Raw genomic sequence first — 15,573 nt, 5'->3', positions numbered from 1 at the left:
CTCTCTCCTCATTGGTTTTATATATGAAATTTTGTAAAAAATAAATAAATGGTGATTATGTTTTCTATTGTGAAATCGCTTCAGTATATATTATGGGAAGTGATTCATAAACAGAATTCAGCAAACAAAAATACTCAAAGTGACTTACAAATTTTTTAAAAAAACCCGATCTGAAGCTGTGTACCCACAACATTATGCACAATGCAAAGCTATCCTAAAGTTTCTAGATAAATAGTGATGTTCAGTGTGCTAGCATTGGAACTAGAGATGCTAGAGAAATAGTGATGTTCAGTGTGCCAGCATCAGTTCAAACTAGCATCAATCCAAAAGGAAAACTAAACCACATTTACTTCACAGTTAAGCAGGGGTGTGTGCATTTGAAGAAGCCATTGTGCATGTGTGGATGTCAGCCTCATGAACAGGACTTGAAGGGTGTGTTTTCCTGTTGGGAAACCAGACAGGTAATGTGCATTGGGTAAAGACATCCCAGCCTCTTCCTGGTGCATACAACAGCATGCAAATGCAACTTGAAACATGGGGAGTGACCTTACTGCATTATAAGCTGCTAAGGTGTATAAAGTCCAAGCATCAGAAATGATAGAGGGAAGAGGGATGGCCAAGCAGGGAGCTACTTGACTTGAAAACAAATTTGGGGGAGGGGGACTCAGTAAAGACCCTCTGGGGAGATGGAGTCCATCTGCAATCTACCACTCAAAGGGGGCCAATTCTGTTTACGTTGGCCAGTCAGGATAACCAGAGAGTGTGGACAGGGAAGGGCCAGTGCCAGCACCCGCCCCGTCCCAATATTGGGAGTTTTGTGGGCAAAATATTGTGGGTGTGTAGTGTGGGGGGGGGGGCTTTGGGGACAAAACCAGAAGCTGGAGGCTGAAAGCCTTCATTCTACAATTTCACCTCTTCCCAAGGGCCCTTTCCCACCCAATAATTAGTTCTCACAGTGGCATAAAAAAGAAGTAGTTTGGGGGCAAAATCTGCTGATACGGATGCAGTTGCAGAAGTGAATGCACCTCTAAATCTGCATGAGGACTCTCAAGACAAGTTTGTTCAATCTGCATCTTTTTTTCTTTTTCTTTTTTATAGGGCTGGTTGGATTTGCATTTCCTGGACTAACACACAGATCACACCACTGCTCTCCTTCAGTACATTTTCCAAATTTTGGAGCATTGTTTTCAAATGGAAATTTTATATATATACCAAAATGCATATAAAATGTGTATTTTTAATGTTAAAATGTGTACAGAAATGCATCCTTTGGCACAATGTGCATATAATGATGCTATTTTAGGATACGGTGGTTGGCTCCTTGCAATCAGGAGTCTAAGAGTTCGTGTGTTAAACTCTCCTTCCACAGGGAAAAGGCTGATCTTTCAGCTTTAACTGTGAGCTACTTTGTGGATGTAACAGGAAGAAGCGCTAAGTCCACAAATGGCTGACTCAGGTTTAGAGTTTCCAGTTGCGCCTCGAAGTCATCACTATGGTAAAGGGATTTATTTTGTGTGAATAAACAGCTTGCCTCCTTTTGGTGCACCATGGAGACCAGCCGACTATATATGTCTTCATTGTAAAGGGAGGTGTTGTTCCAAGCTAGGCCCTAACATCTCGGCTATTTCCCTGAGGTGTTGTAAAAATAATTGTGTTAGAGCACAGAGGAAGGGGTGGGGGAGGGGGACACTCCAAGCTAATGAAAGCAGGTCTTTCCAAAGGTGTCTATGCTTTTTAAATTTTTTTTGTTGCCCTCCTCACCAGCCATGATCATCTCAAGTCAGTTAAAGAATGAGAAACATCCAGGCCCTGCTTCACTGGGGCAGGAGTGTAGAATATTAGGTAGAGATTTAAAAAATAACAAGTGAGGTGGAAGGTGATCTCTCTCTCTCTCTCTCTCTCTCTCTCTCTCTCTCTCCTCCTATCAAACTCAAGATGGGTGAGCTGAATGCATCTGCCTTGCAGATAAGCCTGCCTTACAGAAGAATGAACAAAAACACATTTTCCTCAAACAATTTTGCCTTGGTCACATTTTGACAAAGCCCATGGAGGGAGGGGAGGGGCCAGGGGGAGGTATATTGTTCATTTATTATTAGATTTGTATCCTGCCTTTCTTCCCAAAGGAACCCAGGTTCAGCAAACAACCACTGATAAAACACATTAAGAACATCTTCAAAAATTCCAATACAGATGCAGACTGGGGGAAATCTCAACTTAGAAGGTCTTCAGTAGGTTCCAAAAAGACAACAGAGATGGCACCTGTCAGATATTCAAGGGGAGGGAATTCCAACGGGTAGGTGTCCTTTCCTACATTGTGTGGATAAGATGGTGTCTTCAAAAGGCCCTCACTTTCAGAGTGCAATGATCAACTGGGTATTTAAAGGGTGAGATTATCTTTTCAGGTATCCTGGCAGTACAGGGTTGTATACACCAAAATTGGCACCTTGAACTTAGCCTGGTAGCTAACTGGTAGCCAGTGTAATTATTTCAAACAGTTGGGTAATTTGCCAGCAGTATCCTACCCAGGGAGCATTTGGGTGGCAGCTTCTGAGCCAACCTCAAGGGCAGCCGCACACAGAGCATGTTGCAGTAATCCATCCCAGAGGTTACCAGCTCATGCACAACAGTGTTCAGGCTATCCCAGTCCAAAAACAAGTGTAGCTGCTTCACCAGCCCAAGCTGGTGTCTAAAAGTCTTTGGTATCACTTTTATAAGGGTGAGGATTATGGCAAAAGGATCATGGAGAGCTTGCATGGTGGTGAACGCAAGGACACGCATACTGCATCCTTGGGCAGATGCTGGGACCCACTGCTGCTGACCACAGCATCTTCCCAGTTTATGGATCCTGGGCATGCTAAAATGAAGCACTGAACATGTGGGAACTACCCATGGTTAAGTTCCCCTCTCCCAAAAGCCTGATGATTTCAAGCCTTGTAGAACAGCTGTTAGTCTCAGCTAACACTGTGGGGGCTAATAGCCAGTGATGCTTTTTTTTTGTTTTGTTTTTAGAGTGGGGTGTTGGAAATGTCCACTCAAGCCAGGATTTGGGAATCAGAAAGGCATTCCATATGATGTAATTCTTCTGATTCACTTGGACTCGTATGTGACATTGGAAGAGCTCCCATTAAGACGACAGTGTCTCCAAGCAAGGTTGAGAGGTATCAGCTTGAAGGTTTGCATAGTCTGTTGGGGTGGGGGTGGGGTTGGCCAAAAGCACATTTTTTTCCTACTTAGAAGTGTGGTGGGTGAAGCTGCTTGCCTCAGCGTCTTGGAGTTTAATTTCAACCCTTAAAAGTGTGCCAAGAGTTAATAGCCTTAAAAGTCACAAAGTATAACTGGCCATCCTTTTGTAAAAACGCCATAAATGCCGCAGCAGTCAGAATGACTTCACAGCAGTACAATAGGTGCCTTCATGGCGATCTGAATCGTGCTGCTTTATAGTTTGCAGCAGCCGCACTCAGGCTCTTATTCCTTGGCAATTTCCCTAAGCTAAATAAGTCTGTGTTCTGCCAAGGAGCTGACACTTGGTGTAGCTGAGACATCCAGCTCTTTCAGGAGAAAGATTAGGCTACAAATCAAAGTCAGAGCCAGCCACCTAAAAGGGCTGCAGAAAATGACCAACTTTGTATGCAAAAATGTGGCTTGGGGGGTGTTGTTGTTATTGCACTCATGCGCCAAGTACCCTGGGCTGTGTGCACAGCATTGGGAATGTTGCAGCGTGGGGCAACTAAAAATGATCAAGAGTCTGAAGCACCTCTATGAAGAAGGACAATATTAAAAATAATATGCCCAATTCTAGTCCACTTTGCTCCAGAGTTTCAGGTTCCCTTTCTCTTTTGTGATCTTGCTGTCCTGTAACAATAGCTGTGTGGAACTGTTTCGAGATACTTTGCTAGCTTTCTTGAAACCATTTTGCCTTACCTTGAATTTCCATTTTCTTTTTTGATGTTTCACCTGAAGAGGAACCTCTGAATTCAGCCTCAGGCATGGTACTTGGCCCTGGTGCTTTGTGATTTAAAAAGAAAAGCAAAAAAAGATAAAGAAACATACACAGACTGCTCAGAGTCTAATGCCTTAGCATAGGGTGGAATATATATCAGAAGGTTTTTTTGTTTTGTTTTAAGTCCTTAGAGCAGATTATTTAACCAGTTTCATTTTGTTAATGACTCAGTGGCCGCCAAGGCAAAGCTTTGAATGGGACAAATGGCCTGCTATAGCGATACTACTAGCCTTCCCTGAGAGACCAGGCATAATTGGTTATGCAGAGGTCCTGGGAACACAATCTAAGAATAATTCTCCATGGGCCAGCTGAATCTGAAAGAATTGAGGAAGTGACAGTTTCACAGGGAAGCAAAGGCTATAAACACTGCCACTCTTTCACAAACCAGATAAGTGTCAGAAATATTCCCCTCACCCTTCAGCACAGGAATGTGCTAAGTACACAAAAGGGAACCAAAGGGAAATAGGGAGGGGAAGTGGGGGCAGGAGGGCATTTTTCCAATGGAAAATTGTGGGTAAGAAGGAAGGGGGGCACGTTCAGCGTTTAGGAAAAAAAGCCTTATTCTGGGATTGAAATGTATCATCCGAACTGACCATGATGGGATGAATCACCTTCTCTGGTGTACTTTACCTGCACAATTTGTTTTGGCAGTGAAAAGCACCACCACCTAACCACTGGAACCCCAGTCCAGACAGTCAGTGTTTTGCCATTTAAAGAAATAGAATTAAACACACAGAGTGTTGTGCAAGCTGTTGGCATTCACATGGTTTCACCACTCCTCTCCAATTTCTCATCTACCATTGGGATAATATTATTCACCAAAGCAATTCACAATTAAACAGAAACAGCCCCATGCATACACTGAAAAACCCTGCAATTGGAGTTTCCAATGGCACTAGCAGAGGTCACAACAGAAACATCAGATGCGTGACACAAGGGAAGTATGATTCCTAATTGGTCCGTTAAGAATTGATTAAGTGAGTGTCCAAGGTTAATTGTTATTAAACTGGTCGATTATGATTTGGCAAGGAAGGCCTGGAGGTTCCAGTGTGCTTCTCATTTCTACAGGAGAAGAATGGGGGCCTGAGAGGGCCCCACAGCAACTGGGGCTCCTCCTGACCCAGATGGGCACGCTCCCTGCTCTGCCACATTCCAGGGCAGCACAAGAGAGTCTTGTCTGGGTTGGAAAGGATGCAAGTCATAGGGAGGCTTCTTATGCTTCTACATACAACACAGGCATCCAAGGGTCGTAGAGGACATGTGTGAAATATCTGAGGCCTCCTCCAAGCCTGGAAATACTTACTCCTCCAAGTAAGTAATGCAGAGTGGGGGGGTGGGGGTGGGAGAGCAGGGGGTCCTGCTCAGATTGGGAGGGGTTGCTACTGCCACCTTCCAGTGGCATGCCCACAGCAAAATTCTTCCTTTTCCTGCCAACACCGCCAGCTGGGCTGGACGCAGCTTTACCCAGCTATGCTCGCAAAAGACAGTTGGAACAATGCTGTCGTAAGCTAGGTGGGTGTTGACTCAAAGAATCATGGGGCGTAAGAAGGAAGGCTGCCCAGCTCTGATCAAGACAGGCAGCCACTTGGTCTCTTCCAGCAAGTGAAGGTAGAGGTGGGGGGCTACAACCAGTGGCAGAGGAAGGGAGTGCGGGCCGCCCCAGGTGTCATCACTGAGGGGGGTGACAAAATGACAAAAATATGAGGGGTTTTTTTTTAAAAAAAGGGCTCACGAAACTTTTTAGTTCAGTCAAAAAACGTAACGAAACATGACTGGCACTGGGCGCCACACTGCGGAGGCTGCCAGTTACTGCGGGGCCTGCAGTGTGCCCAAGCCACACGTCTCTCCTGGGAATGACATGGTGGCTTGGGTGCCTGCAGGCTCAGCACTGCCTGAAACGGCAGCGTGGGACTTGCGTCTGCCCTCCGCCTCTCCCTCAGCCGCCCTACAGCTGAGGGGGGAGCAGCGGAAAGGCTCTATGCAGTGTGTCCCGCCCCGGCTGCTGGACGCACGGGCCGCCCCTGGCACCCGAACGGCTAGCTACGCTGCTGGCTACAACAGGCAGAGAGGCAGGATCCTGCAGGCATCAGCCTCAGTGGCCCCTGCCATTTGCCCACCATGCTGGGGGCTGAGAACAGGCTTGAATAGCAACAGAACCTTTGCATGCTATTTTATTGTTTCTTAGCAAGGAAACTGTATATATGTACTGATTTCTAGCCTGCTGCAGCCAAACAAAATAAAATAAAAAGGTATGCCAGACTTTGTGTAGCTGAAGCGTTATATAATTATGCTGATTTTAATTTAAGTTGCTATATGCAACATTGAAAAAGCAAACAAACAAACCTCAAAACAAATTAGGCTGAGAATAATACCACGCTCTGGTCACAATGCATTCTCAAAATACTTCTGCCTCCAAAGGGTGAAAAGGCATTTCTGAGAATGATACATATGGTTTTGACATAACAACATACCATTGCAGTGGGAGAAGGGGAAAAACACCAAAGTCATGTGGTCAGTTTGCAAGTGCATTTTATTGTTTGAGGCAGGGTTAAAAAGTCCTTGATGTAGACAAGAAGAGATATCCAACCAGACTGAATGTGACACAAGGTGATTTCAAACGCCCCTGCTTTGAACTCCACTGCCATGGTCAAAACATGTACTTACGATTCAAAACAGCCAGTCAAATGTAAATCTGTACAGCTCGCGGTTGTTTTGGGAAAATGGGTTCAAGTTCCCCCCAAAACTTTTTTTTTGCATGTGTTAATGTCATACCAATTACCCTCAGGCCTCTAATTTTAAGCCTTTTGGATCACGATTCAGTTTAATAACCAATTAATAGTTCCTGAAAATGGATTCCTGTTTTTGACCCACTATAAAGCAGTTCCTTTGCAGTCAACTCGTGGTGTAGAATTTTCACGTAGATATTCTTCTACATTTTCATATATACATATCTGTATATATTAAAATGCAGACATAACATGATACCGGAATGGTCACAATCCTGATATACACACAGGAATGTAACTGCAGGACTCACACACTTGCATCCAAAATATAGGACTTTTTAAAAACTTAAATTGGCTCCCAATGTCAAACCTGGATTCAGACTTTCTCTTGACCTGTTGCTATGTGTACGTGGAAACAGAACTCAATGGCACTTTCTATATGTATGCAGATATAGATAGATAGGTCTGGTTAGTTAAGGTGTAGCCATAATGCTGCCCTGTGGAAATGGTTGGATTTGAACTCCTCACTATTTGTCAGGGATTATGAGAACTGGAGTCCAACAAACAGCTGGAATAAGTCAAGATCTGCTGACTACCCTGGGTGAGATGCTCTATGACTTTGTGTGGTATAAATGACTGCTATTGAAAATATGGTAATCAGCTAGTGACCTGGTTTAGTATTTGCAAACACTGCTTCCCCCTCCACATACAAAAGTTAATATATGGGTGGATAAGACCACCCTTCACATAAGGCCATGTGATCCGTCTTTCCACACTGTGAGCATGCCTCAACCTAGAATGTGAATGGGGGTCGGAACCAGATGTTACAAGGCTGCCACTGAAAACAGCAGCCCAACACCTTATCTGTCTCTCCTCTCCACTAGTAATGTCAAGACATACGAAGCATACAATGTGAACCTCCCTCATACTTCCCTGCCAGGAGCAGAGGTGGAGAAGGGAAACCCAAAGCATGATCACGGTTTGTACTGCTAGGCGTCACAGAAGCAGGAGATCTGACCTGGCTGTTTTCAGCTGCAAACACATGTCTACTGTAATGGCTACTTTCAGCCTGAGACCGCTAACCCATTTAACAGAAGACTTTGTGGTCCCTCAGATGGTAATAGCTTTCATTACCCAAACATGAGTTGGTTTTATATTTAGGGGATTTTATATCTATCCAAAAAAAATAGAATACGAAACAATCCTTTCAGAAAACACTTTAAAAAGATGATAGTTTTAGTTCACAAAAAGGCAAGAGGTGTGGTTAGCTCCATTTGGATCTATGCTGATGAGTAGTTAATAAAAGGACTGTCAATACTGCTTAAGGACATACAGATACATCTTTTGTGCTTCTGATTTCCACAAGTTAAGGTTAGGGGAGAGGACTTTGGCTCTTTTGTCCCTTCTCCTTTCCCAAAATAAATCCGGATCAGCAGTTTTTGTTGCTGCTTCCCTGCTCTTTCCATTCCTGCACTTTTACCTCCAAACCTCCTCTTTGCAAAAAACACGACAACTATGAAACCAACTCCTGCCCAAGGAGCTTGGAATTAATATTAACACTTCCACATGTTATCAAGTAATTTCCACCACCCCTCCAGCATTTGAAATTAAATCACATTTCTGACAGCTTCTGTTATTTCCCCCAATAAAGAAACACAAAGCCACATACGGCATGGCTGCATTGTTTGTGCATCTACCATAAACACTTAATTCCTCAGAAAAAATAAAGGCAGGTAAGGAGGGGGTGCTCTTTGAAATTTCAAGCAGCAGCCAGGTTAACTGTTGTTGTTTGTGTGTGTGTGTGTGCGCGTGCTCTCTCTCTCTCCCACACACACACACACACGCACAGTCACACACAGAGCTTTCTTACTCAACAAGCAAGCTGTAGATAAAACAGGGCTGGTTTTGCTAAAAGCAGCTGAGCATGCTCAGTGAGGCCCCAGGTGTGACCTTTGCTCTTCTGCAAGCAGCAATTGGGCCAGGCAATCCATCATGGTGTTCTTCCTGTCAGGCCTGGTGCTTTGCTGCAGCTGTCTGTCACACTGGTGGATGGGACCTGCTTAGAGGCAATCATGTCAATCTCTATGTGACTACTCAAGCTAAAGCAGAAGGATGATTTTGACAGGTCTGGCAAAGTCAGCAGAAGGTACTGGAGGACTTTGGTTTACACAAGCTTTTTTTTTAACCCCTTTTAAAGATGTGGATGAAGTTTGTGCTTTTGTGTGTGTGTGTGTGTGTGTGTGTGTGTGTGTGTGTGTGTGATGTGTGTGGCTAACGTGGATGGTTTTGCTGATGCGGAGTTCGCCTCAGAGCTGGTCGTCACGGATGAACCGGTTGCCTTCAGATTGCTTCCCATAGTAGACATAGCGGCATTTCCCTAGGACACCTGCAGCAGAAGAGAAACGAAAAGGTTAGCGCTTAGTGCATTGGTGTAATGGTTGCATGTGCAAGGAGATGGGAGCAGGAAAAGGTAAAGCTAGGAATTCCGTTCCGTAAAATGTACTGTATAAAAATAAGACACCCATCCATGTGACGATGAGAACAAAAATCTCCACTCATATATTATGCAAAGAAAGTTTAATGCCTCCCTCATCTCTCCCCTCCTCACTTTCTCTTCCTCTACTTCCCCCTCTCCCCTCACCCCTCATTAACTACAACCAAAAATGTCTCAAACTGACTGTAATTGATCGATATTAAAGATGCCAAGACTTAAAAACAGAGATACTGAATGTACTTTTGTTACCTATGGAGAATCTTTCAGTAAACTGCTATATGCTTAACAGCTCTCAAAGTGGAGGAATAAGCTATTGGCCTAGATTGGACTGTGTGGGTTGGGGAGCAAAACTGGGTCTTTCTGCCCTGCCCACTGTGGGTATCTGTCCTGCAGGGAGTTCCAAAGCTTAGGATCAGCAGCCCCCCCCCCAAGGCTCCCTTCAAATACACTTAGCACACTTGGCTTGAACTTACACCATTGAATTCAATGGGAAACTTACTATTGAGTCAACATGTGTAGGTGCGCACTAGAAATACATTTTAAAATAAGTATTTTTGGAAGAGTATGTTTTGAAATGCAAATTTTTATTTTACAATTACACTTATCTACTTATTTAACTGCAAATCTTCATGCATTTTAAAAAATAATAATCAGATTGATGCATGAAATTGGAAAAGATGTATGGGTGAATGGAGTAAAAGTGTCAGGACCACGAAAAAGACTGATTTACCCATTCCTCAGCCATTTCCTAGGAGTCAGCATCTACGGAAAACCAGGCTTTTATCTTCTAGAATGTCATTTTCCCATGAACACTGTGGATATCATTACCCCTTTTCATAAGGCTGAATGTGCTTTCAGATTCTAAGTATCAAAATTTAAAGACCACGAAGTGTGTTTTTTATTAGCAATAGTTTTGTTTTGTTTAATTAGCAACATTCCTCAGACTCCTTTGGCAGATGGCACTGATAAAAGCCCTCTGCGAGGGCTGCCATGTTTCTCAGAAATTGGGACTAAGGCTGTTTATGGAAATCCTGGTGAGAGAGTGCTCTTTGATGAATGCCGGAGACTGCAGCTAGGTGTCAGCGCTTAGAAAATGAGGCAAGGACATGAGGTATTAATATTGTCAATGATCTCTTGACAGGAAAACAGATACTGCATTCACCATCAGATTTTAAATAGACATCAAGTGCGTTAATGACAAAAGGGCAGGCTTCAAACAAAGGGGGCTATCTGGCGGTGTGCTGAGCGAGTCTTTGGGCTGGCAATAACCTGATCTGAAAAGACACTGTCATGGCTACAGACAGGCCTGGAATTGTGTGCGGTGACAGAAAACAGAGATGCTGACAGAGATACCGGTGCCATATTATGCCACGTATATTCTAACACTGTCTCCAGCCCTAACGAAACCTGACATCCTTTCCTATCACTTATAGTATTCTCTGTGGTTCCTGCAGAAGATTTCTCCCCAGACATCATTACAAACTCCACTGTAGTTTTAAAGTTCCTGGCAGGCCTGTTCTGTCATGGAGGTTGGGTCCTAGAGGCCTAAGGATAACCTCAGTCAATCTAAATTTGGAGTTTGCCGCAGAAGTGCTCTCATTTTCACTGAGATCTCAGCTACTTGAGGTGATCTGAACGCTAAAGTGTGAGGAGCTGTCACCTTGAATAAAATCCTTAAAGTAAAGGCGCTCAGTTCCTGGGATGTTCAGCAAAGATGTCGGACAGTCTGGCAGCAAGAAATGAAATCCAGCTGCTGCTGCTCGCCTGGGGATAAAGGTGCTTGGGCTAGTGACAGTTAAAGTCAGCTGATTTTGTTTTATTTTGTTTTATTTTTTTGAACTCCTGCAGCCTACAATTGTTTAAATTAACGAAGTGTTGTCTCCACCGAGAGTCCCTACCAAGACGCACAGCTGCGATTCAATTGCTGGGCGTATTGTGTACACACTTCTGCTCAGAGGGTCCTGATAAAAGCACAGTTGAAAATGGTGCCACGAGACTTTATTTTTATCATGAAGGTTATTTGTAAAACAATAGGCGTCCTTATAATTTAAATGAGGTGACAGTGATTCACCCCTTCTTCCCACATACACATAAAAAAGCCTTTCTCTCTCCCCCCTCCCTTAAACACACACACACACACACACACACACACACAGCAACTGCAGAGAACTGTGAAAATTATATGGGGCTGTGGGCTATAGTCGGAGCATTTCATGATCAGATACAGCATATGTGGATTAGGGAAACCAACCGCTTCTGTCTCTGTAGGGGATATAGCTCCCCTAACCCAGCATGCTGTGTATGTGTTTGTGCGCTCACAATTTGTTCATTTGTTTGCAGCTTCAGAAAATAATTCCAAAAACACGTGTTTAAAAAAGAGAGGGAATGAGACCCCCCCCACCCTATTTAGTGGCATTTTTAATTAAAATATCCAGTGCTGGTCATAATAAGCCAAGGATATTTCCAATGCATCAGGAGCTGTGAGCTCCATTCAGAACGGTCTCCCTGATCAGGCTCTTGAAAAATGACAACATGAGGTCTCTTGAGGGATCATCTTCCCACAAATGAGGCTCCTAATTTTTCTTAAGTAGCCGCTTCCACCATCACCATAAGATGTTAAAACTATAATTATGAAAAAATTGCATTGGGAAGATTCATTTTTAAATACACCCTTTATCTTTTAAATGTTTTCCCTCTGCGGAATGGATGTTCTAATTATAACGGCTAAGTAACAATCTTGCAATCGCTCGCATGCACTGAGAGATCGGTCTCACTTGAACACTACATTGTAATGTCAGCACGATAGACCTTCCAGAGCTGGGGTTGGGGGGAGGGAGGACCAATTATCACCATAAATAAAGACACACATGCATACTAAAGCAAGTTGTTGGTTTTTTTTTTAAGCATTGGGTGTGCATTGCTCAGAACTCTTGGATAGCTAGGTTACAATATACACATTTTTCAAGATGTGAGACTCAATTTTGTAAATTTATTTTCTTGACTAGTTGGGAGTGAAAAGGTCATGGTATATAGATACTCGTGTGTGTGTGTGTGTGTGTGTGTGTGTGTGTGTGTGTGTGTGTGTAATGTTTAGGAGGGGATTCCACCTTACCTTACTTAAACTTATAAAGCAGTTAAGGGTTTTTCATTCCTCCTCACCAGCAAATTGTTAACTTTTAACAATGTCACAGTGATGCAAGGCTCTCTCCTCAGCTTACCACGGGCTCTGCAATGCATTACAAGGCTATTTCCACAGCTTCCCACCAGCCACACTTCCTGGTGAGATCTGCTAAGGTAAGTGGCAGCCCCTTCCCACCAAAATCAAATATATTTCTTTCTCCACCCACCTTGGGTGTGAGTAAGTTGGTGATTTTGCGGAAAGACACCTGCATTTCGCAACAGAGCAGAGTAAAATATCCAAGTTGCTGCTTATTTCCGAGGAACTAGGAGGGAAATTTCAGCCAAGTTCTTCCCTTCTGCCAAAGATAATCTAGTGAAATAGAACATTTTAGAGGATGGCAACATCACCTCCTGTACAAACAAGAGCAAGCGCCTCAGTGCAAGCAGCTGGTACAGACAAGAACAGCAGCAAATCACACCTCACCACCATGGCTGCAAGAAAGGCCTGGAGGTGGGGTGGGTGGCGGGAAGAAAGAGGTGAGATTGGAGTCAGCAGGGAACGCATGTTGGGAAAATCTGCAATGAAGATTATAGGAGGAGAAACATGTGAAGTTTCCAAACCAGGCCAGGAGAAGCTGCAATAATGCTCAGTTTAAACTATCAGTCAAGCTGATGTGTGATTAAATTCAGTCTGGTGTAAATGTACTTCAGAGTTCCCACTGCAACTGTGGATGAAATGTGTGTTCTTTTTCAAAAGAGAGGAAATAAAGGAGCAGGAGGGGGCAGAGATGCACTGCAAGCCTATTTTTAAATAACTAAAATTCTCACAGAATCTTTTCCCGGGTTGGGGGTGGGGGTAGGGGAGTGGATTTGCCCAAATCCTTGGGAATAAGCAGACAAGCTGATATGTAATAATAAGCTGTATTGTTCCAAGGTTGTATTATGTCACTATGATCTAGTCAGGCCACAATCTAGAGGTTGCTTTATACGACCCAGGCTGATATATAGTTTAAAGCTCTCTAACACGTTAAGGAGCTGAGCCATTAGGTTGACAGATTTTATTTTTTTTAAAAAAAGATTTCAGAGCTAATGTTTCCATTATGCATATCCTGGCAGTGGAACAAACAACACACTGTTCCTTAGATGTCATACTTCGTTTGTGTAAAAAAAAAAGGGGGGGGAGAAGGAGAATCTCTTCCTCCTTGAATGACAGTGACATGATGACCTTTGATCTAGGCATATGCTATCTACAGATCCACTCCCTCTGGTGAAAATGAGCCCATTTACAGCATATTACCTTAAATCATTCAAAGTAGCTGTGACCCTTGGGTGCGAGTAGGTTGGTGACTTTGCAGAAAGACATCTGTATTGTAAATGATGACAAGCTGCAATGTGGAAGGCCTTACTTACTTACTTACTTACTTACTTATTTTCTTATTAAGAAGAGAGCTTGGGATGTTTGGTTTTATAGGCTAACAGAGCTGGAAGAGACACAACAGCTGAATAAGGATTACCATTTGCCAAGTGGACAGTTGCTGTTTGGTGAATGCACTTCTGCATTTACTCAGAGTCACATGTAATGTGCATGGAATCACTGAGTTAGCTAGTTGTTGTTACCAATTCTGCCAAGCAACAAGGATCATTTTTTTGTACTTCCCTCCCCGCTCCCCAATTTCTAACTGGATGTGGATGTGTCTTAAGAGTATTAAAATGGGCACCTTACCAAGGGATGCAAATTACACTGTGGTAAATGTCAGTTGGGACAGTGGTCATCTATATTCACCCAATAGGTCAGCAAATCCAGCACCCACTCACTGAAGAACAACAGCTTGCTGTATCTACTGAAAGCAAATTAGAAGCAACGGCGGTGGAAGGAGGACTTTGAGTGAATGTTAGGGGGAAAAAACACTCTCCTAATTACATCAAGATGACTAAACATGATCATGGAATTTTCCTTCCTGGTAGCTTTCAGGAAAATTTTGAGCAGGCATTGTTTGAAGGGTGTGTTTGAAGGGTGCTTTAGGCACAGAGTACAATGTATTAAAGTACTGCTTAAGTAGTGCCAACTCCAAAATGTTCTAGGAAACCACCAAGAGGGGAAATTCCATGACCATGTCTAGCTATCTTGATGCAATTAGGAGAGTGTTTTCTTTCCCTAATGTTCACCCTCAGTTCAGCTTCCAGCTCCATTACCTCGAGGTTGCCTTGAGTAGATACATTAAAGCCATTGTTTTTCAATGGGTGGATTCTGATTCCATAACCGGATTGCACCCCAACATTAGTTAGGTCACATCAAAGGTGCCACCACTCTTTTCTTTGGTATAAGAGAGAGAAGAAAAGGAAAGAGAAACACAGAACCGAGGAAGAAGGGTAGGAAGACATTAGAAAATGGACAAAGAGCCACTTAGGATATAATTTCTTATGCACCTAGAGGCTGTCCTAGGGACCATAAGATAGATCCAATGTACCCCTTTGACACTGGGGAGAGAGAGAGAGAGAGAGAGAGAGAGAGAGAGAGAGAGAAGGAGCTCTGCTGTCAAAGAGGGAGACCTGACTAAGCTCCAAAAAAGGGGCATTCCAGGAAGCAGATGGGATCTAATGGACCCTGAGCCCTTCCAGTTCTCTGTTTATGCACACTTCTTAGCATGTTTAATTCCCCACTCTCCTTTCCTTTCCATTGTTTCTGGTGGGTAAAAAATATTGGCGAGGAGCTTAAACATTTTGTTGGTAGACTGGAAATAGATGGCAAAATGCAGAGCATTTCAAGTCAACCTTGCTAGCAGAGCTATGCACTGTGTCAGATGAAGCAGTTAAACTGCCATAGCCACCCCTATCCCACGTGGTCCAGCTTAGGATTCCAGCCTAATTTAGTAACAAATAAATAAATTTAAAAGTGAGCTCCCAGACCTGTTTTGTTCTTGACCTTCGCTACAGTATTTTAAAATTGCCAGCCATGCCCAATCCTGATATGGTGGCCATTGTAAGCATGAAAAGAAAATTGGCTAGGCATAGCAATTGTGATTAATATTGAATTGTTTTGTAGATGAGTGAAAAAGAAAATTAGGATACATTTAATGAATAGGGAAATTAGTCAACATCTTAATAAAGACACTGAAATACTGGTTATATGTAATTACATGATATTATGAGGAGGGCTGATTTGAAGAGCCAAATGATTTTGATTGGTTCAAGATTATGATACTGGGTTGCATCTATTAAGATTGCTGTGATCT

General features: G+C 43.2%; 2 protein-coding genes across 3 annotated transcripts in view; both read right to left on the bottom strand.

Moving 5' to 3' along the window:
- Positions 1–5,971, bottom strand: part of LOC307216587 (uncharacterized protein) — a 203,732-nt gene extending 197,761 nt beyond the window's left edge. The window contains exons 1-2 of one of the 2 annotated variants that reach the window (XM_079977049.1): positions 5,304–5,971; positions 3,922–4,005 (exon numbers count right to left, since the gene is read on the bottom strand). In XM_079977049.1, the coding sequence (XP_079833175.1) occupies positions 3,922–4,005; positions 5,304–5,402 (183 nt within the window). In that variant the 5' untranslated portion in view covers positions 5,403–5,971. Of the gene's footprint in view, positions 1–3,921; positions 5,276–5,303 lie in introns of those variants that run through there. The other variant, XR_013839156.1, reaches the window with a different exon arrangement.
- Positions 5,972–6,512: 541 nt separating this feature from the next.
- The window catches only part of LRMDA (leucine rich melanocyte differentiation associated), a 744,858-nt gene continuing 735,797 nt past the window's right edge, over positions 6,513–15,573 (bottom strand). The window contains 1 exon segment of the mRNA XM_079977056.1: positions 6,513–9,112. Within this exon segment, the coding sequence (XP_079833182.1) occupies positions 9,033–9,112 (80 nt within the window). The 3' untranslated portion in view covers positions 6,513–9,032.

This window comes from Podarcis cretensis (assembly GCF_951804945.1).
Source record: "Podarcis cretensis genome assembly, chromosome: 5".
Classification (NCBI taxonomy): Eukaryota; Metazoa; Chordata; class Lepidosauria; order Squamata; family Lacertidae; genus Podarcis; species Podarcis cretensis.
Note: the sequence above shows the minus strand (reverse complement) of the source record. Positions and strands in the feature narration are given on the sequence as shown.